The sequence below is a fragment of the Ambystoma mexicanum genome, chromosome 9 (genome assembly GCF_040938575.1).
Source record: "Ambystoma mexicanum isolate Mex_15411 chromosome 9, UKY_AmexF1_1, whole genome shotgun sequence".
NCBI lineage: Eukaryota > Metazoa > Chordata > Amphibia > Caudata > Ambystomatidae > Ambystoma > Ambystoma mexicanum.
Genome location: NC_090931.1, coordinates 22619930 through 22644988, shown reverse-complemented (window position 1 = coordinate 22644988; position 25059 = coordinate 22619930). Strand labels below are relative to the sequence as shown.

Here is a 25059-nt window from a genome sequence, read left to right as displayed (position 1 = left end):
TCATGCCTGCATCACACTCCCCTGCTACCCTGGCTGCAGTCATGCCTGCTGCTGTCATGCCTGCTGCTGCCCAGGCACACACCTCTGCAGCCGGTATCTGTCCCCGCTGCTACCCTGGCTGCAGTCATGCCTGCTGCTGTCATGCTTGCTGCTGCCCAGGCACACACCTCTGCAGCCTGCATACCACTCCCCTGCTACCCTGGCTGCAGTCATGCCTGCTGCTGTCATGCCTGCTGCTGCCCTCGGGTACACCTCTGCAGCTTGCATCACACTCCCCTGCTACCCTGGCTGCAGTCATGCCTGCTGCTGTCATGCCTGCTGCTGCCCAGGCACACACCTCTGCAGCCTACATCACACTCCCCTGCTACCCTGGCTGCAGTCATGACTGCTGCTGTCATGTCTGCTGCTGCCCTCAGGTACACCCCTGCAGCCTGCATCACACTTTCCTGGTACCCTGGCTGCAGTCATGCTTGCTGCTGCCCTCAGGTACACCTCTGCAGCCTGTATCAAACTCCCCTGCTACCATGGCTGCAGTCATGCCTGCTGCTGTCATGCCTGCTGCTGCCCAGGCACACACCTCTGCAGCCTGCATCACACTCCCCTGCTACCCTGGCTGCAGTCATGCCTGCTGCTGTCATGCCTGCTGCTGCCCAGGCACACACCTCTGCAGCCTGCATCACACTCCCATGCTACACTGGCTGCTGTCATGCCTGCTGCTGTCATGCTTGCTGCTGCCCAGGCACACACCTCTGCAGCCTGCATCACACTCCCCTGCTACACTGGCTGCTGTCATGCCTGCCGCTGTCATGACTCCTGCTGCCCAGGCACACACCTCTGCTGCCTGCATCACACTCCCCTGCTACCCTGGCTGCAGTCACGCCTGCTGCTGTCATGCCTGCTGCTGCCCTCAGGTACACCTCTGCAGCCTGCATCACACTCCCCTGCTACACTGGCTGCAGTCATGCCTGCTGCTGTCATGCCCACTTCTGCCCAGACAGACACCTCTGCAGCCTGCATCACACTCCCCTGCTACCCTGGCTGCTGTCATGCCTGCTGCTGCCCAGGCACACACCTCTGCAGCCTGCATCACACTCCCCTGCTACCCTGGATGCAGTCATGCCTGCTGCTGTCATGCCTGCTGCTGCCCAGGCACACACCTCTGCAGCCGGTATCTGTCCCCGCTGCTACCCTGGCTGCAGTCATGCCTGCTGCTGTCATGCCTGCTGCTGCCCAGGCACACACCTCTGCAGCCTGCATCACACTCCCCTGCTACCCTGGCTGCTGTCATGCCTGCTGCTGCCCAGGCACACACCTCTGCAGCCTGCATCACACTCCCCTGCTACCCTGGATGCAGTCATGCCTGCTGCTGTCATGCCTGCTGCTGCCCAGGCACACACCTCTGCAGCCGGTATCTGTCCCCGCTGCTACCCTGGATGCAGTCATGCCTGCTGCTATCATGCCTGCTGCTGCCCAGACACACACCTCTGCAGCATGATGTCACCACCAGACCCTCAAAGACAACATGGATTCCAGCTCCAATGCGCCCGCAGCCCCCTTCAGCATCCCAGCCCCTCCCCTCCCTGAGAGAAAGCAGAGCAGGCTGAAGAGGAGAAACCGGCGGTGGTGAATAAAGGCGGAGCAGCAGGCGGGCGGGGGGGCACTCACCTATAGGCCATGGCGAGGCGTCGCTGGCCGCAGCTCCAGGTTCATTCATTCATGCAGCCGAAGCAGAGGGTCTAGGGGGCAGGTGGGGGCGCCCGCCCCCTGCACCATCTCACAGTCCTCCTGTGGGGGCTCGGGGACCCTCACAGGCCGGAGGGGCACCTGCGCTCCCTCCCCAGGTCCGGCCCGCGATGCTGCCCACGCTGTGCCACCCCCATCGCTGGGCTGAGCTCAGGCCGATGAGGCTGGACCTCCCCCTCCAGTGCTGGGATCTCTCTCTCCCTCTCCCTCTCCCCGCACATCTGCTCCTGGCTCTCACCACCCCTCCCCTGCCTCCCGCTCCTCCTCTCTCTGAGCCCCCACCGCAGACTGCTCAGCCGAAATGCACAGCAGTGGTAACGGCAAACACGGTGCCGCACTGCATTCTGGTAATTGTATTCCTGAAGCAAGGCAGAGGGCAACAGGAACTAACTGTAGCCCTCAGCACATGCTGCTGCTGAATTGACCTTTTTGGATTATTACATTTTTTATAAAATGAGTTAACCAAGAAATAGCACTCATTTCGAAATATTGAAATATAAAATCAAATCAAACAGGTCAATACGGGATTGAAATCCTAAGTCCTATATATATATATATATATATATATATATATATATATATATATACATACATACATATATATGTATTTATATAAACTGGCACTGCTGAGTGCAAAGCGCGGCATATGGGACTTCACGTCCCGAACTACCCTGCTTTTTGATGCCATGCATTTAATAAAGTGTCTGTGATATTCAATCTACGGATTCTGGTGTGTGTTGGCCTCTCCTGAACTTGGAGTGTGGTCCTGATGCTCTGCGTGGTGTTTTGTCTTTTTTGTATATATATACTTCGGCCAGGTCCACTGTACATGTTCCCCCAATATGTTTCTTGTAGACCCACTGGGTGGCCAGGGCTGATGTCCCTGTGCACTAGTCACACCATTCTAAATAACTGGTTTAATGTTTTGACACATTCTTCACAAAATTTCCAGTTTGTAGGGGCCCTGGACAATGCCATCCAAGTCAAAAGTTATTATCCTCGCTAAGCCTCTGTGCTGTAAATAATATCAAGGCTGATATCAAGATTGTATGGTCCAGGGGGCACCCCCTACTCTGTCAAATATTGCAAAAGCTACTGGAGGGATGTACCCCAAACCAGTCAAGAAAATGTAAGTCAACGCTTTGTGCCCAAGTTATTTCTTATTTGGTGCAAATCTGCCCAACAGTTTTCACGCTACATCTGTTCAAAAACTGCAGTTTTTCTAAACGGGAAAATGAATGGGCTGCAAACTGTGAAACTGCAGTGTTTTCTTTTCTTAATAACTTTTTCATTTTATAACATATTGCTCCCAAAAATGTCAGTTTGTGGGGGCTCTTGACATACTTTCGGTTTGGATAATGACATCCAAATCAATCCAGCAAATCAAAAGTTATTAGCAATAGAATTTTGGAAAAAATCTGCTGCGGTTTAATTTCTTTAAATCCTGTTAACCTCTCTGTTGCAAAGCACAATGGGAGACTAGAGGCAATACAAGCCCAACCCTACCCCTCCTTCCCCCTGCAAATCGAGTCAACACTCAGTGCCCCGGTTGTTTTGCACCTAGTCCAATTCCATCCAGTGTTTTTTGATGTGCACTGGTGCAAAACATTGACTTTTTCATCTATGGGAAAATAAATAGGGACTAGGCGAAACTGTGCTTTTTGTTTTCTTAATAACTATTTTTTACGGATCATTCCCAAAATATCCAGTCTCGGGTGCGGGGGGAGGAGATGGGGGGGTGGGTTTGTACGTACCAATTTTGGTTGCAATATAGCAGCAACATTTGTCATACAAGTCAAGTTATTAGCAATTCACTTTTTGGGTTTCCTATGGTACTCAACTATAGTGTGGTGACTACCGCACTATAGCGTATATCATTCTTATGACAAGAACTTCAATATACTATAATAAATATATAAATTATGTTGCAAAAAACAAAATCAAATGGTTCCACTTAAGAGAGTTGCAAAACAAATAATCTAACTCCCAATGTCCGAAAGTGATGATGTGATCCCAAACGTTGGGTGGTGGTGACATCTACTGGGCAAGAACAGTATTGTCAGTTAACTTTTTTCATTGCTATTGAGTTTTAAGTGTCGAAGAGTGCAGGAAGAGCCCGTCCAGAGGCCACTTCATGGACTCTGCCACGCTGAGACTCAGCAAGCCATGGCTCACTTACAGCCCTCAATATAGGGCAAAATCCCCCAAACCTCTCACTCCTGATGGCATCCCACCCGTGTGTAGTGAGCGCCTCTGATTTACCACTGGTAGGCTCAGTCGCCGAGCCCACAGTGGCAGGGATGCGCAGGAGTGGGGAGGGGGAGCACAGATAACTGGATGACTTTAAAAGGGACCATCCTGCTGCCTTCATAGTAAGGAAATGTTATTGGTTATTGCCCCATGAGGATCACTTCACATGCTTCAGCACCAACACCTACCCCCAACGCCGCCCTGCTTCAGAGTCCTGTCCAATGGGAGCCTTCACTTGGCCTCTGACAGTCCCAATCCCCTCTGACTCTACCCCCTGCAACTCTCTCTCCTGTCCAGTGGGGGCTTTCACCTTGTATCTGGTGGGCAAAAACAAAGATGGTGCTCTCTTCAACTACCCCCTGAACATCCCCCCTCCTGTTCAATGTTCAATGGAGGTCGTCACCTTGCCTCTGGCAAGCCCAGGTAAAGCCTACACCCTCTCCCTGTACCCCCTGCAGCCCCTTACCCTCCCCATTGGATCCCATCACCTTGCTTCTGGTAGGCCCAGAAAAACCTCCCCTCTCGCCCTCTACACCCTGCAGCCCCCTACCCTGCCAACTGGAGGTCATAACCTTTCTCTGACAGGCCCAGGTGAAGCCTCCCCTATCTCCCTCTACCCCCTGCTGCCAGGCAGGCAGAGGTACAAGGCTGCCAGGCAGGCAGGTGTGCAGGGCTGCCAGCCAGGCAGGCAGGTGTGCAGCACTGCCATCCAGGCAGGGGTGCAGGGCTGCCCGGCAGGCAGGGGTGCAGGGCTGCCAGCCAGGCAGGGGTACAGGGCTGCCAGGCAGGCAGGTGTCCAGGGCTGCCAGCCAGGCAGGCAGGGGTGCAGGGCTGCCCGGCAGGCAGGGGTGCTGGGCTGCCAGGCAGGCAGGGGTGCAGGGCTGCCAGCCAGGCAGTGGTGCAGGGATGCCAGCCAGGCAGGGGTACAGGGGGCTACCAGGCAGGCAGGAGTGCAGGGATGCCAGGCAGGCAGGGGTGCAGAGCTGCCAGCCAGGCAGGGGTACTGGGGGCTACCAGGCAGGCAGGGGTGCATGGATGCCAGGCAGGCAGGGTTACAGGGCTGCCAGGTAGGCAGGGTTACAGGGCTGCCAGGCAGGCAGGGGTACAGGGCTACCAGCTAGGCAGGGGTGCAGGGCTGCCCGGCAGGCAGGGGTGCAGGGGTGCCATCGAAGCAGGCAGGTGTGCAGGGCTGTCAGCCAGGCAGGCAGGTGTGCAGGGCTGCCATCCAGGCAGGGGTGCAGGGCTAGCCCATCAGGCAGGGGTGCTGGGCAACCAGGCAGGCAGGGGTGCTGGGATGCCAGGCAGGCAGGGGTGCAGGACTGCCAGCCAGGCAGGGGTGCAGGGCTGCCAGCCAGGCAGTGGTGCAGGGTTGCCAGCCAGGCAGGGGTACTGTCCAATGGGGGCTTTCACCTTGTATCTGGTGGGCAAAAACAAAGATGGTGCTCTCTCCAACTACCCCCTGAACATCCCCCCTCCTGTTCAATGTTCAGTGGAGGTCGTCACCTTGCCTCTGGCAAGCCCAGGTAAAGCCTACACCCTCTCCCTGTACCCCCTGCAGCCCCTTACCCTCCCCAATGGATCCCATCACCTTGCTTCTGGTAGGCCCAGAAAAACCTCCCCTCTCGCCCTCTACCCCCTGCAGCCCCCTACCCTGCCCACTGGAGGTCATAACCTTTCTCTGACAGGCCCAGGTGAAGCCTCCCCTATCTCCCTCTACCCCCTGCTTCCAGGCAGGCAGAGGTACAGGGCTGCCAGGCAGGCAGGTGTGCAGGGCTGCCAGCTAGGCAGGCAGGTGTGCAGCACTGCCATCCAGGCAGGGGTGCAGGGCTGCCCGGCAGGCAGGTGTGCAGGGCTGCCAGCCGGGCAGGCAGGGGTGCAGGGCTGCCCGGCAGGCAGGGGTGCTGGGCTGCCAGGCAGGCAGGGGTGCAGGGCTGCCAGCCAGGCAGTGGTGCAGGGTTACCAGCCAAGCAGGGGTACAGGGGGCTACCAGGCAGGCAGGAGTGCAGGGATTCCAGGCAGGCAGGGGTGCAGAGCTGCCAGCCAGGCAGTGGTGCAGGGTTGCCAGCCAGGCAGGGGTACTGGGGGCTACCAGGCAGGCAGGGGTGCACGGATGCCAGGCAGGCAGGGGTACAGGGCTGCCAGCTAGGCAGGGGTGCAGGGCTGCCCGGCAGGCAGGGGTGCTGGGCCGCCAGGCTGGCAGGGGTGCTGGGGTCTACCAGGCAGGCAGGGGTGCAGGGGTGCCATCGAAGCAGGCAGGTGTGCAGGGCTGTCAGCCAGGCAGGCAGGTGTGCAGGGCTGCCATCCAGGCAGGGGTGCAGGGCTAGCCCATCAGGCAGGGGTGCTGGGCAACCAGGCAGGCAGGGGTGCAGGACTGCCAGCCAGGCAGGGGTGCAGGGCTGTCAGCCAGGCAGTGGTGCAGGGTTGCCAGCCAGGCAGGGGTACTGGGGGCTACCAGGCAGGCAGGGGTGCAGAGCAGCCATCCAGGCAGGCAGGTGTGTAGGGCTGCCAGCCAGGCAAGCAGGGGTAGTGGGCTGCCAGGCAGACAGGGATGAAGGGATGCTGGGCTGCTAACCAGGCAGGCTGGGTTGCAGGGCTGCCAGCCAGGCAGGTGTGCAGGGCTGTCAGCCAGGCAGGCAGGGATGCAGGGCTGTCAGCCAGGCAGGCTGGGTTGAAGGGCTGTCAGCCAGGCAGGCAGGGATGCAGGGCTGTCAGCCGGGCAGGCTGGGATGCAGGACTGTCAGCCGGACAGACTGGGATGCAGGGCTGCCAGCCAGGCAGACTGGGATGCAGGGCTGTCAGCCATGCAGGCTGTTATGGAGGGCTGTCAGCCAGGCAGGCAGGGATGCAGGGCTGCCAGCCAGGCAGGCGTGCATGGCTGTCAGCCAGGCAGGCAGGAATGAACGGCTGTAAGACAGGCAGGCAGGGATGCAGGCCTGTCAGCCAATCAGGCTGGGATGAAGGGCTGTCAGTAAGGCAGGTCGGGATGCAGGGCTGTCAGCCAGGCAGGCTGTGCAGGGCTGCCACCCAGACAAGCTGGGATGCAGGGCTGTCAGCCAGGCAGGAAGGAGTGCAGGGCTGCTGGCAGGCAGGCTGAAATGCAGGGCTGCCAGCCAGGCAGGTGTGCAGGGCTGTCAGCCAGGCAGGCAGGAATGCAGGGCTGTCAGCCGGCAGGCTGGGGAAAAGAGCTGTCAGCCAGGCAGGCAGGGATACCAGGCTGTCAGCCAGGCAGGCTGGGATGCATGACTGCCAGCCAGACAGGCTGGGGTGCCGGGTTGTCAGCCATGCAGGCTGGGATGAAGGGCTCTCAGCCAGGCAGGCAGGAATGCAGGGATGCCAGCCAGGCATGTGTACAGGGCTGTCAGTCAGGCAGGCAGGGATGCAGGGCTGTCAGCCAGGCAGGTGTGCAGGGCTGTCAGCCAGGCAGACAGGGATGAAAGACTGTAAGCCAGGCAGGCTGGGATGCATGTCTGTCAGCCAGGCAGACTAGGATGAAGGGCTCTCAGCCAGGCAGTTAGGGATGCAGGGCTGTCCGCCAGGCAGGCTGTGCAGGGCTGCCACCCAGACAAGCTGGGATGCAGGGCTGTCAGCCAGGCAGGCAGGAGTGCAGGGCTGCTGCCAGGCAGGCTGAAATGCAGGCCAGCCAGCCAGGCAGGTTTGCAGGGCTGTCAGCCAGGCAGGCAGGAATGCAGGGCTGTCAGCCAGGCAGGCTGGGGTGAAGAGCTGTCAGCCAGGCATGCTGGGATGCAGGGCTGCCAGCCAGGCAGGTGTGCAGGGCTGTCAGCCAGGCAGGCTGGGGTGAAGAGCTGTCAGCCAGGCATGCTGGGATGCATGACTGCCGGCCAGACAGGCTGGGATGCAGGGCTGCCAGCAAGGCAGGTGTGCAAGGCGGTCAGCCAGACAGGCTGGGATGAAGGGCTGTAAGCCAGGCATGCAGGGTTGCAGGGCTGTCAGCCAGGCAGGCTTGGATAAAGGGCTGCCATTCAGGGAGGTGTGCAGGGCTGTCAGCCAAGCAGGTTGGGATGAAGGGCTGTCAGCCAGGCATGCAGGGATGCAAGGCTGTCAGCAAGGCAGTCTGGGATACAGGGCTGCCAGCCAGGCAGTGGAGCTGTTACAGAAACAGACTCATGCATATTTCACTCATCAGGTGACAGCAGAGGTGTTACACCTGTTCCTGCCCAAGGGAGCCAGCTGAGAGTCTAGCAGTGGGCAGGGCAAGAGGCTGGCGCTTTCACCCTTCAAGTGCAGAGAGCAAGGACACGGAACTCGGTATATGAGCGTGTGCGGCCAACTGGGCATCAGAACTCCTGCAGCAAAGGCAGGGGCACACACCAGGAGTGTTAGGAACGCGATGGGACAGTACTGACAGGATGTGCTTTTAAGTACTTACAATAGGACTGGCATTAAGAATTATGTACCCATATCACACTGCGCAGTTCATATATCTATGTACAGGCGATAGGGGAAGATGGAGGTTTGGGGCGAGGTGCTCCTTCAAGTGAGAGAAGGTGCCCTTTCAGGACAGTGTGGGAGCTTGGCAGAGTGGGCTTAGCTCTAAAGTAAGGGGCAACGGAGCCACCGGTGAGAGAGGGAGAGTAGGTGAAGGAACTCAAGTGAGAGGAAGTACAAGGAAAACCTGGAGCACAGAGGCTGAGGGGCGCACGAGATCTTAGAGGTGGCCTGGTGAGTAGCAAGAAAGGACAAGGAAGACCTGGAGCACAGAGACTGAGGATCGACAGAGATCTCAGAGGTGACCTAGTGAGTAGCAAGAGAGGACAAGGAAGACATGGAGCACAGAGGCTGAGGGGCGCTCGAGATCTCAGAGGTGACCTGGTGAGTAGCAAGAGAGGACAAGGGAGACCTGGAGCACAGAGGCCGAGGGGCACACGAGATCTCAGAGGTGACCTGGTGAGTAGCAAGAGAGGACACGGAAGACCTGGAGCACAGAGGCCGAGGGGCGCTCGAGATCTCAGAGGTGACCTGGTGAGTAGCAAGAGAGGACAAGGGAGACCTGGAGCACAGAGGCCGAGGGGCGCTCGAGATCTCAGAGGTGACCTGGTGAGTAGCAAGAGAGGACAAGGGAGACCTGGAGCACAGAGGCTGAGGGGCGCCAGAGAAATCAGAGGTGACCTGGTGAGTAGCAAGCGAGGACAAGGGAGACCTGGAGCACAGAGGCCGAGGGGCACACGAGATCTCAGAGGTGACCTGGTGAGTAGCAAGAGAGGACACGGAAGACTTGGAGCACAGAGGCCGAGGGGCGCTCGAGATCTCAGAGGTGACCTGGTGAGTAGCAAGAGAGGAAAAGGAAGACCTGGAGCACAGAGGCTGAGCGGCGCTCGAGATCTCAGAGGTGACCTGGTGAGTAGCAAGAGAGGACAAGGAATACCTGGAGCACAGAGGCCGAGGGGCGCTCGAGATCTCAGAGGTGACCTGGTGAGTAGCAAGCGAGGACAAGGGAGACCTGGAGCACAGAGGCCGAGGGGCACAGGAGATCTCAGAGGTGACCTGATGAGTAGCAAGAGAGGACACGGAAGACCTGGAGCACAGAGGCCGAGGGGCGCTCGAGATCTCAGAGGTGACCTGGTGAGTAGCAAGAGAGGACAAGGGAGACCTGGAGCACAGAGGGTGAGGGGCGCTCGAGATCTCAGAGGTGACCTGGTGAGTAGCAAGAGAGGACAAGGAATACCTGGAGCACAGAGGCCGAGGGGCGCTCGAGATCTCAGAGGTGAGCTGCTGAGTAGCAAGAGAGGACAAGGGAGACCTGGAGCACAGAGGCCGGGGGGCGCTCGAGATCTCCGAGGTGACCTGGTAAGTAGCAAGAGAGGACAAGGAATACCTGGAGCACAGAGGCCGAGGGGCGCTCGAGATCTCAGAGGTGAGCTGGTGAGTAGCAAGAGAGGACAAGGAATACCTGGAGCACAGAGGCCGAGGGGCGCTCGAGATCTCAGAGGTGACCTGGTGAGTAGCAAGAGAGGACAAGGAATACCTGGAGCACAGAGGCCGAGGGGCGCTCGAGATCTCAGAGGTGAGCTGGTGAGTAGCAAGAGAGGACAAGGAATACCTGGAGCACAGAGGCCGAGGGGCGCTCGAGATCTCAGAGGTGACCTGGTGAGTAGCAAGAGAGGACAAGGGAGACCTGGAGCACAGAGGCTGAGGGGCGCCAGAGAAATCAGAGGTGACCTGTGAGTAGCAAGCGAGGACAAGGGAGACCTGGAGCACAGAGGCCGAGGGGCACACGAGATCTCAGAGGTGACCTGGTGAGTAGCAAGAGAGGACACGGAAGACTTGGAGCACAGAGGCCAAGGGGCGCTCGAGATCTCAGAGGTGACCTGGTGAGTAGCAAGAGAGGACAAGGAAGACCTGGAGCACAGAGGCCGAGCGGCGCTCGAGATCTCAGAGGTGACCTGGTGAGTAGCAAGAGAGGACAAGGAATACCTGGAGCACAGAGGCCGAGGGGCGCTCGAGATCTCAGAGGTGACCTGGTGAGTAGCAAGCGAGGACAAGGGAGACCTGGAGCACAGAGGCCGAGGGGCACAGGAGATCTCAGAGGTGACCTGATGAGTAGCAAGCGAGGACAAGGGAGACCTGGAGCACAGAGGCCGAGGGGCACAGGAGATCTCAGAGGTGACCTGATGAGTAGCAAGAGAGGACACGGAAGACCTGGAGCACAGAGGCCGAGGGGCGCTCGAGATCTCAGAGGTGACCTGGTGAGTAGCAAGAGAGGACAAGGGAGACCTGGAGCACAGAGGGTGAGGGGCGCTCGAGATCTCAGAGGTGACCTGGTGAGTAGCAAGAGAGGACAAGGAATACCTGGAGCACAGAGGCCGAGGGGCGCTCGAGATCTCAGAGGTGAGCTGCTGAGTAGCAAGAGACGACAAGGGAGACCTGGAGCACAGAGGCCGGGGGGCGCTCGAGATCTCAGAGGTGACCTGGTGAGTAGCAAGAGAGGACAAGGAATACCTGGAGCACAGAGGCCGAGGGGCGCTCGAGATCTCAGAGGTGAGCTGGTGAGTAGCAAGAGAGGACAAGGAATACCTGGAGCACAGAGGCCGAGGGGCGCTCGAGATCTCAGAGGTGAGCTGGTGAGTAGCAAGAGAGGACAAGGGAGACCTGGAGCACAGAGGCCGAGGGGCGCTCGAGATCTCAGAGGTGAGCTGGTGAGTAGCAAGAGAGGACAAGGGAGACCTGGAGCACAGAGGCCGAGGGGCGCTCGAGATCTCAGAGGTGAGCTGGTGAGTATCAAGAGAGGACAAGGAAGACCTGGAGCACAGAGGCCGAGGAGCGACAGAGATCTCAGAGGTGACCTGGTGAGTAGCAAGAGAGGACAAGGAAGACCTGGAGCACGAGGCAGAGAGGCGCCGGGGAAATCAGAGGTGACCTGGTGAGTAGCAAGAGAGGACAAGGAAGACCTGGAGCACAGAGACTGAGGAGCGACAGAGATCTCAGAGGTGACCTAGTGAGGAGCAAGGGAGGACAAGGAAGACCTGGAGCACAGTGGCTGAGGGGAGCTAGAGTTCTCAGAGGTGACCTGGCGAGTAGCAGGAGAGGAAGCTAGTCAGGTTTGGGGGGGATAGCCTAGAAAGGGGAATTTACAGAAGGGGCGATTACACAAGGATAGACATCACACAGGGCGTTGAGAAGACGCTGAGAAGTGCACGAGGTCGGGGTGGTTGGTCAGTCACAGCTGCCTGCAGGAAACACACTGCAGGGTCTCCACATCATACTGGACGGTGAGTAGTGAACGAGGCCCGGTGGGTGGTCAGGCACAGCTGCCTGCAGGAAACACACTGCAGCGTCTCCACATCACACAGGGCGGTGAGAAGTGCACGAGGACGGGGTGGGTGGTCAGTCACAGCTGCCTGCAGGAAACACACGTCAGCGTCTCCACATCACACAGGGCGGTGAGAAGTGCACGAGGTCGGGGTGGGTGGTCAGTCACAGCTGCCTGCAGGAAACACACTGCAGCGTCTCCACATCACACAGGGCGGTGAGAAGTGCACGAGGTTGGGGTGGGTGGTCAGTCACAGCTGCCTGCAGGAAACACACTGCAGCGTCTCCACATCACACAGGGCGGTGAGAAGTGCACGAGGACGGGGTGGGTGGTCAGTCACAGCTGCCTGCAGGAAACACACTGCAGCGTCTCCACATCACACAGGGCGGTGAGAAGTGCACGAGGTCGGGGTGGGTGGTCAGTCACAGCTGCCTGCAGGAAACACACTGCAGCGTCTCCACATCACACTGGACGGTGAGAAGTGCACGAGGTCGGGGTGGGTGGTCAGTCACTCACAGCTGCCTGCAGGAAACACACTGCAGCGACTCCACATCACACTGGGCGGTGAGAAGTGCACGAGGTCGGGGTGGGTGGTCAGTCACTCACAGCTGCCTGCAGGAAACACACTGCAGCGTCTCCACATCACACGGGGCGGTGAGAAGTGCACGAGGTCGGGGTGGGTGGTCAGTCACTCACAGCTGCCTGCAGGAAACACACTGCAGCGTCTCCACATCACACGGGGCGGTGAGAAGTGCACGAGGTCGGGGTGGGTGGTCAGTCACTCACAGCTGCCTGCAGGAAACACACTGCAGCGTCTCCACATCACACGGGGCGGTGAGAAGTGCACGAGGTCGGGGTGGGTGGTCAGTCACTCACAGCTGCCTGCAGGAAACACACTGCAGCGTCTCCACATCACACGGGGCGGTGAGAAGTGCACGAGGTCGGGGTGGGTGGTCAGTCACTCACAGCTGCCTGCAGGAAACACACTGCAGCGTCTCCACATCACACGGGGCAGTGAGAAGTGCACGAGGTCGGGGTGGGTGGCCAGTCACAGCTGCCTGCAGGAAACACACTGCAGCGTCTCCACATCACACTGGATGGTGAGAAGTGCACGAGGTCGGGGTGGGTGGTCAGTCACAGCTGCCTGCAGGAAAGGTACAGTCAGCAAAAAGCATGTGCTGCAAACTCTCATCTCAGAACTGGTTATCATGTCATGTTCTTTCTGGAGAGGAGCGCCTGCTACCTTTTTTGAAAATATTTGCAAGGAACTTGGGGTTGGTCACCCTGAGTTACCTGGGGGCAACCAGACGTGGACTCCCTGCTCAATGTGCTCAGAGAGGCACAGCTTCACCTCACTGATGAGGCCCAACAATGCTGAAACTCGTGTATAGAGTTGCTGTTGGTACTCTTGTTCAGAGAGGAATTGACATAGCATTTCGGTGCTGGACTGCCCATGTGGGCGGGACAAAGACTGATATGAAAATGGTTATTTCCCATCTGTGAAAGGTACAGTGAGCAAGAAGCGTGTGCTGCAAACTCTCATCTCAGAACAGGTTATCATGTCATGTTCTTTCTGGAGAGGAGCGCTGTCGAAAGAGAAAGCATATCGTGCCTCCTATTATAATAAATATATTAATATTGGCCTACGCCAAGCTGCTCGAAAGTCGCTTGCGAAAGAAATCCGTGTCGCACAGTCCTGACCTTAAATTAATGTAAGCCGCCATTTTAGGTCAAAACTCCATTTTAGGATTCGCTTTGTAAAAGTCACCCTGTGAGTTAAAATGGTGGACGGTGTCATTCCAGATTACAACATGGCCATCTTGACCTCTGTACATAGCTAATATGTAACTTGCCTGCAGGCCACTTGTTGAGGTCGTGAACTGAGACCTTGTCCTTCGTTGACCTGTGTGTAGAAGGATTACTCGCGTAATGAAACTAATCCACGAGCATATGTTGAAACAATGTATTCAAATACTGAATGTAGAACATCTGTTTAACTGCATTGTATTAATGTTTGAGAAGGCCTGCATTGAAAAACCTAGAATACACAGTTATTGCATATGTGGTTGTTCGAGACTTGGCACGAACCCTAGATCGGTGATGTATTAAATGGAATATTAACCCGAAGTGGGGCTGGACATCGCGCCCAGCAAGTGTATAAAAAGCGAATGCATTCTAATGTACAAGGTCTCTCACTGAACACATTGAACCACGCTGGAGTTAGTTGTGTTGTACTGAGGGCCGATAGCTATCTGATTTTGCTCTGTTTTTGTAACTGGATTCAGTATAAAATAAAGTACTTTGTAAGTTCCTTTGTTAACCGTGTTCGGTGTATTTCCTTTTGGGGTACTCAGCCTCGATATTTTGATTTTGTTTTCATAGTTGGCACCCGAATAGGGACCCTCAAGATTGATGCCGGATTGTTGAAGGTTGACGCACGCTATCGGACCGGGATCGGATGGTGTGACATAAGCGACCCCACTGAAAGAGACGCGACACCTCAGAAGCGCTGCACGACCCGATCCTTGGACGGTAAGCGTGTGGTCCGAGACGGCATCTTGATGAGGGTCCACTTATCGAGGCGGGCAGATTTGCCAAAATCACCATACACGAGGTAAGATTAGTTACGTAAGATTCTTAGAAATCCGATCGGACCTCCTTAGGTTTGGACAGGTGAGTCATGACCCGATTCTTAATTTAATCCTGACAATTTGAATTTTGGCGCATTGTATCTGCAGACACAATTATTGACCAGGTAACACCAAGAATTTGAGATATGCCTGGGAAATTGTCTACCTGTTTTAGGGCATTATTCTGCAGTGATAGATAATCTTTGGAATTTAGCCGTCCGGCAAAACAGGAGGGGTCGCCGGCATGTACTATGTACTGTAAGCATGGCATTGGAAGTATAGTATTTACTGACATTTGGCACAGACGAACCAGACATGCCTCCGAACTTCAGTGGCCAATAAATGAATGGTAGTTTTGAAATCCCTTGTATTGAGTATTTAGAGTCAATTCTATTAAAGAAAAAGGCTAGACCTGCAGCATTTCATGTTTTGCAGAACTGGAAAAAAGAAGCGTTGCAACAACTTCAAAGTAGAGAGAAACATGCGCGCCGTCATAAAACGAACGCTGAAAAAATCATTGTTATATGATCAGGACAAACAGTCTGAGGCGACTAAAAATATTGATAGGGCTTTCTCACTCGGTATTTAGAAAATCTATCCTTCTAAAGATCTTCATATTTCTGATGAGTTTATTGACAAATTATTAAATGAACAAAGGCCTGGTGCCTCTGCACCACATCCTTATGTTCCTCTTCCTGCTGCTTTGCCTCTTCCTCCTGTTATTCCTGCTCCACCTGTTGTTGTTCCCGTTGTTCTTGTTCCACCTAATATTCCCCTTCACCAGCTCCCCCACCTCTTTTTATCGCACTGGTTACAGTACCACCATCAAATGTGCCTGCTCCCTCTCTTCCAAGTGGTCCTGAACCGCTTGTAATCGATCGAGGTGCAGGGTCAAAGGTTGTCACTCGCAATACTGTACCACCAGAGAAGAAACGTGAGTTAATTGCATGGGCTAAGCATTGTATGGGGAAGGATGATCAAGCTAGAGTTTTTGCCACATTTTGTAATATGGATAATTTTCCTGCGAAAAATGTTTTTATTGAAGGTTTAGGGATACAGTTATGTATAATGTGGGGAAGATTAAATAACGCGGATCTTCTGCAAGGGTTAAGGGATCTAAATACTCTAGCGCTTTCTAGAGACACTGTGGAGAAGGTAAATGAGCATGTCGAGAGGTTATTTGGGTATAGAAAGGAGTTAGAAAAGTTACAGAACGAGGATGACGAGGAGGAAAATATGTATGTACAGAAACGGTTCCTTCCGTGTCGTAAATCGATATCTGAGGAAACGCACATTTTTAAGAAAGACGCGTTTAGATGGATTTCAGACATATCGATAACTCCAGTTGAGGTATATGACACATATAGTCAATATACGCTAGAAATGCAGAGGAAAGTGATACAGGTAATGGTAGAGTACCTGCAGGATGAGTGTGTAAAAAGGAAGATTATTTGTCCCACGGAGTTATTGAGTATTTATAAGAGGGCTTTTTCATTTGACACTTCTTCAACTGCTTTAGCGCTTGATTTAGCTCTGTTGCTTAGTAAGCGTTTGGAGTCACCTACTTCTCAGTTGCCTATGAGAGAGGTCCCTCCGACATTTGTCCCAAAGGTCGAGGTTGCAGCCGATGCTGCATGGGTATAGTTGCTGTGGACATTCCTGCACATTATGTATCATAGTTTGTTCACGTCCCGTTTTCACGACAGGAAGTGAACACCATCAAACAGTCTATTCCTGACATTAGGAAAAATCCGACAGGGTTCTATAAAGAGATAGAGTCAGTTTTGCAGTCCTCAGTGTTCACACTAGGCGACATTGATTTGTTGTTTCCTGTACTCCTGCCTGTAGATTTGTGGAAACAGGTTAGAACTATAGACGACGTACCTGGGTTGGGAGATACGTGGGTTAACATAACTAGGCTTGACGGAGAAAGGCCAGCGGGTGAGAGACCGCCTCAGGTGATACTAACTTTGCCTGACAGAATCGTTGCTAAATTAAAAACCATAATTCCCAAAATGAGAATTATTTGGGACAAGTTTACGGCCTGTGTCCAAGGAAAGTCTGAGGTTGCTACCAAGTTTTTTAATCGGTTCGAACAGGTATTCTCGGATTTCAGTGGACAAGACCTAGGCACAGAGTCTGGGAAAAGGTTGTTCGTGGACACATTTGTGTGTGGATTGCTGCCTGACATCCAGTCGCAAATTATGTCTTCTGAGAGCGCTTGGCAGGTGAAATCACAATCAGAAGTACTGCACATGGCTCAGTACTACGAGAACCGTATCAATAATGAAAAAGTTAGGGTTGAAAAACGAAAAAGGAGATTAGAAAACTGAAGTGCTATTGCAGCAAATTGTTAGAGGCCCCTGAGGGGGTAGTTCTCAGGTTAGAGGTCAGTATGTCCCGCAGGGGAATGTGCCCTTGGGTCCTGTGAACATTAACCAGTGCGCTTATTGTCGCTGAGAGGGTCATTGGCGAGCACAATGCCCCGTCCTTCAACAAAGGTCAAATAAAAAACAAAGGCCGCACTCTGTGCAGCTTACTGGTGAAGGAGGGGGTGTCGTTTACAAATTACGCAGATGACACCCAACTCATATTAGAACTGGATGGCAGCCATCATGACGCAGACAGTGAAGTAATAGCTCGGGTTTATGAGGTAATAAATGTCTGGATGCAGACAAATTGGATGTGTCTGAATGACTCTAAAACTGAGCTGATGCTGCTTGGATCTAGTCGTCAGCTTGCCAACTTGGGGGCAGAGTATAAGTCATTTAAAATTAAGAATGCCACTATCCAGGTAGTCCAGAAAGTGAAGACCCTGGGAATGATGGTTAATGCAGTGGTAGACGCTCATGCCCAGACTAGCTATCTACAAAAAAACACGGCATATTATTTAAGGCTCATGAAAGCCATTAAGCCGTATCTTAATGAGGGTAACATGGCTACTATAGCCAGAGCCATTATATTATCAAGGCTTGATTACGGCAATGCCCTGTTGTTAGGGGCTTCCTCTAGGGATGTTTCCAGCTGTCAGGTGATTCAGAATAACGCGATTAGGCTTGTCAAAAATCTGAAGAAAAGAGACCATGTCACTGCAGATAGAATAGCGTTACACTGGCTTAGAGTAGAGGATTGTATAAAATTTAAAGCCCTCTGCCTGGTGCACAAATGCCTTTATGGCTCTGCTCCAGAGTATCTGAAAAAGAGACTAGTGCCTCACACCCACAGTAGAAGTCTCTGTTCCGGGGGCAAATGCCTGTTGCTCGTTCCCAAGTTCAAGCTGAAATCAGGGTTGGGCAGCTCCTTCTTGGTTCAGGCGCCTAGCTTGTGGAATAGTGTTCCGGAAATACTCAGGTCCGAAACAAACCTTCTTGTTTTCAGGAAGGGTTTAAAACATATATCTTCAGATGATGAACTATGATAGGATGGTTTAAGGACAACTTCATGGTTTAGCCTTGGACTGGCCTCTTTCTGTGTTCTATGTTGTGTTTTCCGATCGTTTAAGCGCCCTGATGCCCTCGGGCTACCGTCGCTATACAAAAATGAAATACATACAATACATACATACATAATAAATTTGGTAATATGGGTAGGCGATCCAGATGTCGCCTGGGTGTAGGGAGCCAAGGTAGAGGTGAGTTTACACAGGATCCTCAGCAACCATTCTCGCAGGACAATCAGACTCCGAGTGCGGACACTAGGAACATATTTGATCATCCTTCCGCTGCATATTTATCTGAAGAGCTTCCTTTTGATGATATTCTGTTTCGTTAGGATTGCCAGAATCAGGGTTTGTACCAGAGAGCTTATGGGCTGTCGACGACAATGATGTCAGTGTTTTACAGATTGAACCTGTCAAGATAGTTTTGAAACATGGAATTGAGCTGCCACGCATTCCCTAGTATAAGATTTCAGTTGAGGGCGAGCAAGCTTTGAAATGTATTGTTTCCGATTTTGTGCATCGTGGGGTGATTGAAGAAATTTCAGGAAGTTTGTGTAACAGTCCGATTTTACCCGTGTACAAGAAAGGCGATAATGCAATTCCATTCCGTTTCATAATTGATTTACGTGCTATTAATAAAGTCGTGGCTCCACAATTTCCAATTGTGCCTGATGTAACGACAATCCTAACCATGATTCCAGCGACAGCTACTTACTTTAGTGTTGTGGACCTGAAGAATGCTTTCTTTAGTATTCCTATACACAAGGATAGTAGATATTTGTTCGCGTTCACCTTAGGCGGACGCTCGTTCACATTTACTCGTGCACCTCAAGGGTACACAGAGAGTCCTAGCATTTATAGTAGGGCTTTGAAAGAACAACTTGATACCCTTGAATTGCCCTCTACCTGTACTTTGCTTCAGTACGTTGATGATTTGCATCTAGCTGCTGACTCCTTGCTGAGAGTGCCTGTAAGGAGGGCACTGTGTTATTACTTATCCATTTAGCTAAGCATGGTCACAAAGCTTCACTTATGCGAAGTTTAGTATTAAAGAGAGGTAACGCCTCTGATGTGCATGGACATAAATGCATATGAGGGAGGTAGCGCCTCCGGTAGGTGTCTCTATTAGTGTTATCAAGAAAAGTGCCACTGACGTGAATGGTAAATGAGCGAGATAGCGCCTCAGGTTTGTGGAACATAGTGATGTGCGTGAGGTAGCGCCTCAGCCCGTGTAATGTAGGGAAGGTACCTCAGTGGATGAGTACCATGTCATATTGTTTCCAAAATTGTTTAAAGGAGGTAGCCCCTCTGTAGTGATATTTTCTTATGTGTAGTCGTGTCAAACCCTGTGTTTCATCCAAATTTTGTGGGGTGTGGCATGTCAGTTTCAATCAATTCTGCATTGGGTTGACTGTGGTCATTCACCGGGTACGCAGATGGGTTTGGGATGTCTGCAGTATCTGAATGTATTGGCTAAGTAGGTCACACCCAACAGGCTGAGTATATTTTATGTTTGAATGGGTGAGTGGTGTTGTGTCGCCGTGAGTGTGTCTGTTTTCTGTTTGGTTTTAGATGCGTGTTGGAGACGGTTTTAGAGAAATATCTTGTTTTGACTGATTTGTACATGTGTGGGTCTGGTAAAGGAAGGAGATGTGTCACATTGTGACTTCCTGTGTGTGTGTGGCTTTGGAAAAGGAGGGAGATGTGTTATATAGTGACTGTCCGTGTTGATCTGCCATATGTGAGTGTGTGATGTCATACGGAATGTTGTTGGGTGAATGATGGAATGCTGATCTGAGGGTTCCATACTGAGGCAGGAAATTAGAGCTCCCCTGCCTGGGTGATGGGGCCAGTGCTGAAAATACTCCATACTCCTGTTTTTACTTCCATGTAACTGAAGTGTCTTGAATAAACCTAATATATAACCTAAAAAAAATAAAATTAAAAAAAACAAAGCTTTGCTTAAAAAATGTCAATATTGTTGTCAGGAGGTCACCTATTTAGGCTATCTCCTGTCAAAGGAGGAAAGAAGATTGACACCTGAAAGAATAAAACACCTTTCTGGCATGTCTGTCCCAAATACACAGAAGGAAGTTAGAGCCTTGATAGTTATGGCTTCTTACTGTAGGTTGTGGATCCCAAATATTTCACTAGTGATCAAACCGATGTTGGCTTTGACAAAGAAGGGAATTTCTTCACCATTGCCTTTTGCGGAGCCTGTTAACCCGTTCAGCCAGGGATGTAATGAGGCCCACAGATTTGTCTTTCCTAGGAAAGAGGGGAAAAGCCTAATTTTCAAACAAGGCATGCAAGAACTCAGATTCGACTTTCCTAGAAGGAGTGAAAAGCCCTCAGGTTAATTAAGACAAATGACTGGTGCCAGAAAAGGATATCATACAACTGCCAAGTGCAGCAGACTGCAGTGTTAGATAATAGCAGTAATAAGATAGATGGACAGTTAAATAGGGAGCTGTAACGGCTGTTCCCCTGCCCAACCCTTTCTTACCTTGTCAGTCGCTGCTGGTGGACGACTGCGCTGCATACTTCCATACTAGCTGCAGGGGGACTGGACGGGCAATTGGTTGCCCTAGGATCTTGACTTAAGGGGCAACTCAACCAATCAGGGCTCAGGGCTGGCAGGGAGGAAGGTAACGGAAAAGGGCCCAGTCAGGGAGCCAAGCCAAGACACATCTGGAAGGCTACTAATGGAATATTTTAAATCAAGAATTCTGGCACAAAAAGCAGGAGCTCCAGACCTTACCACGAGGATGGTGGCAGCATAGAAAGCGGGCCGCTCCTCATATCAAGTAATTAACACAAGGTTCAATGGAGCCTGGGTGAACCAATCACAGGTCAGGGCAGGCTGGGAGGAGGGCGAGGAGGAGGGAACCTGGAAAAGTGCTCAGGCAGGGAGCGAAGACAAGCAGAGAAGGCTACTAATGGATTTCATTGACATCCTGACATAATCATTAGTGTTTAGTTGAGGCAGAGAAACCTGTCTTAGAAGTTAGGGACACATAGGGTTTTCTATTTATTTTTGCAATGAATAAAATACTCTAGCCAATACCATGCCACTTGTGTGTCAGTCCCTTCCGTCTGCACCCATACAATACATAAAATGTAAGTAAGGGAGAGTGGACAAAGTGCAACTTTATGAGGTTTAGGGGACAGGGAAAAGTACAGTGGCCATTGCGTGGATAAGTCAGGAGAGAGGTACAATAGGTGAAGAGATGTTAGAACGACTGCACCCCTGACAGTAGGAGGGCATTTAGGTTGGATTTAAATAGTGGTAGAGAATGAATTGAGCGGAGTGGCAGAGGAGTCTATTCCTGAGTAAGGGAGGGAGAAGAGATGGAGATCAGAAATGAGAAGGAGCACAGAGGGGAGAAGGAATGGCGGCCAGGTGGTGTGCCAAGGATGATCTTAAAGGGCGTGGGGGATTTAAGGGGGTGAGGTGGGCAGTTAGGTAAGGAGGGGCACTGGCATTTATCATTTTTAAAATGATGAGAAGAGATTTGTGTTTAGCTCTAAGTTCCACCAATTAATTTGGTGGCGGGACAAGGAGGTAGAGGTAAATCAAGGAAGGTTCCAAAGTGTGTGGACAGCAAAGGTAAGGATGTTGTCCAGTGGTGAGAAAGCATAGTTGGGATGGCCATAAAGAAGACTAGCACAGTAGCCAGTTTTAGAGAGGATTAGGGTGGTTATTATGTGTTTGGCAGTGTGGAAAGAATGGAGATGGTGTATTTTGCTGATACAAGGTCTAGTCTGGCAGCCGTAGCAGATTTCAAGATAAAGAGAAAAATATTGTGAAGTGGGTCAAATACAACACCAAGGTTGCGAGCAGAAGGAGAGTAAGGATGGTAGTCAGGGAGAGAAATAAGGGAGGGGGAGAGTGGGGGATTGTGTGTTGAGTAGTTAATTAGATAACTTTGGTTTTTGTGGAGTTGAGTATGAGCGAGTAAGATGCTTCCAATATTGTTTGGCGGTGAGAGATGCTGTCTTTTAGTTTGTCAGATAGGGAGAGAAAAGCTAAGAATATCTGGGTGTCATCAGCGAAAAGCTGATATTTGAAGCCGTGGAAGGAGTTGAGAGCACAAAGAACAGAGGTTTAGAGAGTGAAGAGAATAGGACCTAGGAGTGACCCTTGGGTAACCTCAACAGTGAAAGTGGTGGGTGTGGAGGAAAGGTTATTCCAGGACACATGAAAGTGCCTATGGGCAAGGTAGGAGGATATCCAATAAAGGGATTTATCTTTTATACCAAGGAGAGACAGTTTGGCTTGGAGGTCAGAATGGTTGTGTCAGACCTGCGTATCAGCACTCTCAACCCAACTACAAAAGCCGCATGCACACAACCCTCGCACCTTGGTTGACAAGAGATGTCTATTTTGAAAATACTGGCCACCTCTATGCAACCAATTGGGGGAAGAGGGTTAGGTTGAGGTTGTGGATATGTATGGAGAAGTTAGTGTAACCAGAAAGAGTGTTAGGAGCGGTAAATGGATAGGCAGGGGGAGAGTATGGTAAATACATAGAACACAAACATGAAATTACACTGAAATCCTGTCTCACACTTTTACTCTGTTGTCTCACTTTTTTCCAGACCTTACTTACACCTAGCCACCCTATGCATGTCCTTGCAGTATACAGTGATTCATTTGACCTTGGCCAACATGCTCTTCTTTAAGCCGAATTCACATAGAACTCCCAACCAGAGTATACATGACTACCTTTTTTAACTCCTGTTCCTTAAATGTTCTACTCATTTCCCAAACACTTGCACCCCACATTCCCCTCTGTTGCCAAATTCATCCTACAAGCCCCCAACCAACCAGCACTGTAATGCCCACACGCCTCGTATGATCCACAGTTCCTAACAGTCCAAACAAGAAGCCTTTGCCCCAAAAGAAATCAAAATAAAGTTGTCATAATTTTCCCTCTTTTACATTCAGAAATTAAAATGTGCACTGGGTGTGAAATGCCTCTTAACTGAGATCACTCAACCCACGCGCGAGTCCAGGGGCATGGGTGAAACGGCGTTGAACATACAGGCTACCCTAGTCCTTGTGCAGAATGTTTGAATATGTTGAGTACTCCAGCATGAACTGGCCAAAACATCACCGTTACTACCAATCAAGATTACCTCATGCACGAAGTTCCCTCGAAGGTCTTTTCCTTAACCTAGTTTAACATTTTGGGGTCTTTTGGGGTATGGCCCTCCACATAGGCACATGCAGCAGCCATCACCAGTGAAATATTATTCTCTCAACACAGGCCCAGCACAGGTGATTACTTGGTCCATCACACTGCCTGTCTACAAAGCTCCTTTAAACATTTCACAAACGTAATGTTTACTTAGGTTTATACAATATTAAATGAGGGTACACCTTGTTTGCCAATGTTTTACAAAAATGTAAACCACATGCAATACCTTCCATTTACAATGTTTGCTTTTTTGTAAACCTAACCAAAATTAGATTTACAAAAGGGTTTACACATTTTCGTGTACCATTCAAACAAAAGGTAGGCAACATCGTTGTAAACTGCTGTACATGTTTTGTTATTGGTTTGCAAAACTTTTGTAAATCTTTCAAACCATGGGATTGGTATGGTTCACAACCAAGTAAACAATTGTAAACACAAGGTTTTGCACATAGTTTACATTGTTGTAAAATGTTTGCAAACAATGTGTACACTCATTCAAATGTTTTGTAAACTTCAAGTAGACATTATGTTTGCAAACAATTTACAATAGCTGTGTAAACTGTTGTAAAGATGAGGTTATGCAATGGTGTACCAATCTGAGAACATTTGTAAACTATCATTTTCATGCAGTGCATGTAGGCTTGTTGACGTATGTATTAAAGGCAAACTAGTAACATGTGGATAAGCGAACTCGACATGAACCCTAGATCAGTAATGTATTAGAGGAATATTAACCGGAAGTAGGGTTGGACATCTTGTTCGCAAATAGTATAAAAGAGCAATGAATTCTAATGTACATTGTCTCTCACTGAATACACCGAACCACGCTGTAGTTCGCTGTGTTGCACTGAGGGCCGATAGCTATCTGATTTTGCTTTGTTCTTTGTAACTGATTCAGTATAAATTAAAGATCTTTGTATGTTCCTTTGTAACCCGTGTTCGGTGTATTTCCTTTTGGGGTACTCAGCCTCGATATTTTGATTTTGTTTTCACAATATCATTCAGAAGTTTATCTAAGTGTGGGATATGCCATTGTTCACAATTCCAGCTATGTGAGAGATATGGTACAATCATCATTCTATCTCGATGAGGTACATGCTATAATTTTCAGTTCCATCTAAGAGTGGCACATGCTATCATTTACAATTCAAACTACGCGAGGAATATGCTACCAATCATGATTCTATCCAGATGAGGCACATGCTATCATTCACAATTCCTTTCAGGTGTGAGACATGCTATGATTCACAATTCTATCTAAGTGTATACATAAAATAAATAAATTCAGAGCACCACCTACAAGTGTTCAGAGCACAACCTACAAGTGTTCAGAGCACCACCTACTGCCATTCAGAACACAGCAGGCAGGTATTCAGAGCACCACATGCAGGTATTCAAAGAACAACCTGCAGGCATTCAGAGCACCACCTGCAGGCATTCAGGGCACCACCTGCAGGAATTCAGAGCACCACCTACTGCCATTCAAAACACCACATGCAGGCATTCAAAGCACCACCTGCAGGCATTCAGAGCACCGCCTACTGCCATTCAAAGCACCACCTACTGCCAATCAGCGCACTGCATACATGCGCTCAGAGCATCACCTACTGCCATTAGGAGCACTACATGCAGGTATTCAGAGAACCACCTACAAGTATTCAGAGCACCACCCACTGCTATTCAGAGCACAGCATGCAGGTATTCAGGGCACCGCATGCAGGTATTCAGGGCCCCGCATGCAGGTGTTCCGAGCACCACCTACTGCCAATCAGAGCACCACATGCAGGTGTTCAGAGCACCGCATGCAGGTATTCCGAGCACCGCATGCAGGTTTCAGTGCACCACCTGCAGGAATTCAGAGCACCACCTGCAGGCATTCAGAGCACCACATACAGGTGTTCAGAGCACCACCTACTGCCATACAGAGCACTACCCACAGGTATTCAGAGAACCACCCACAAGTGTTCAGAACACCACATATAGACATTCAGCTCACCACTAACTGGCACAGAACTCCACCTACAC

The 25059-nt window shown here is 51.5% G+C and overlaps 1 protein-coding gene across 14 annotated transcripts in view; it reads right to left on the bottom strand.

Moving 5' to 3' along the window:
- GRAMD1B (GRAM domain containing 1B) overlaps positions 1-25059 on the bottom strand; it is a 1544984-nt gene that overhangs the window by 961314 nt on the left and 558611 nt on the right. Inside the window, exon 1 of one of the 14 annotated variants that reach the window (XM_069614098.1) lies at positions 1666-1975. The exons of the other annotated variants lie outside the window; for them this stretch is intronic. Within the exon in view, the coding sequence (XP_069470199.1) occupies positions 1666-1676 (11 nt within the window). The 5' untranslated portion in view covers positions 1677-1975. Of the gene's footprint in view, positions 1-1665; positions 1976-25059 lie in introns of those variants that run through there. 14 annotated transcript variants of the gene reach the window in all.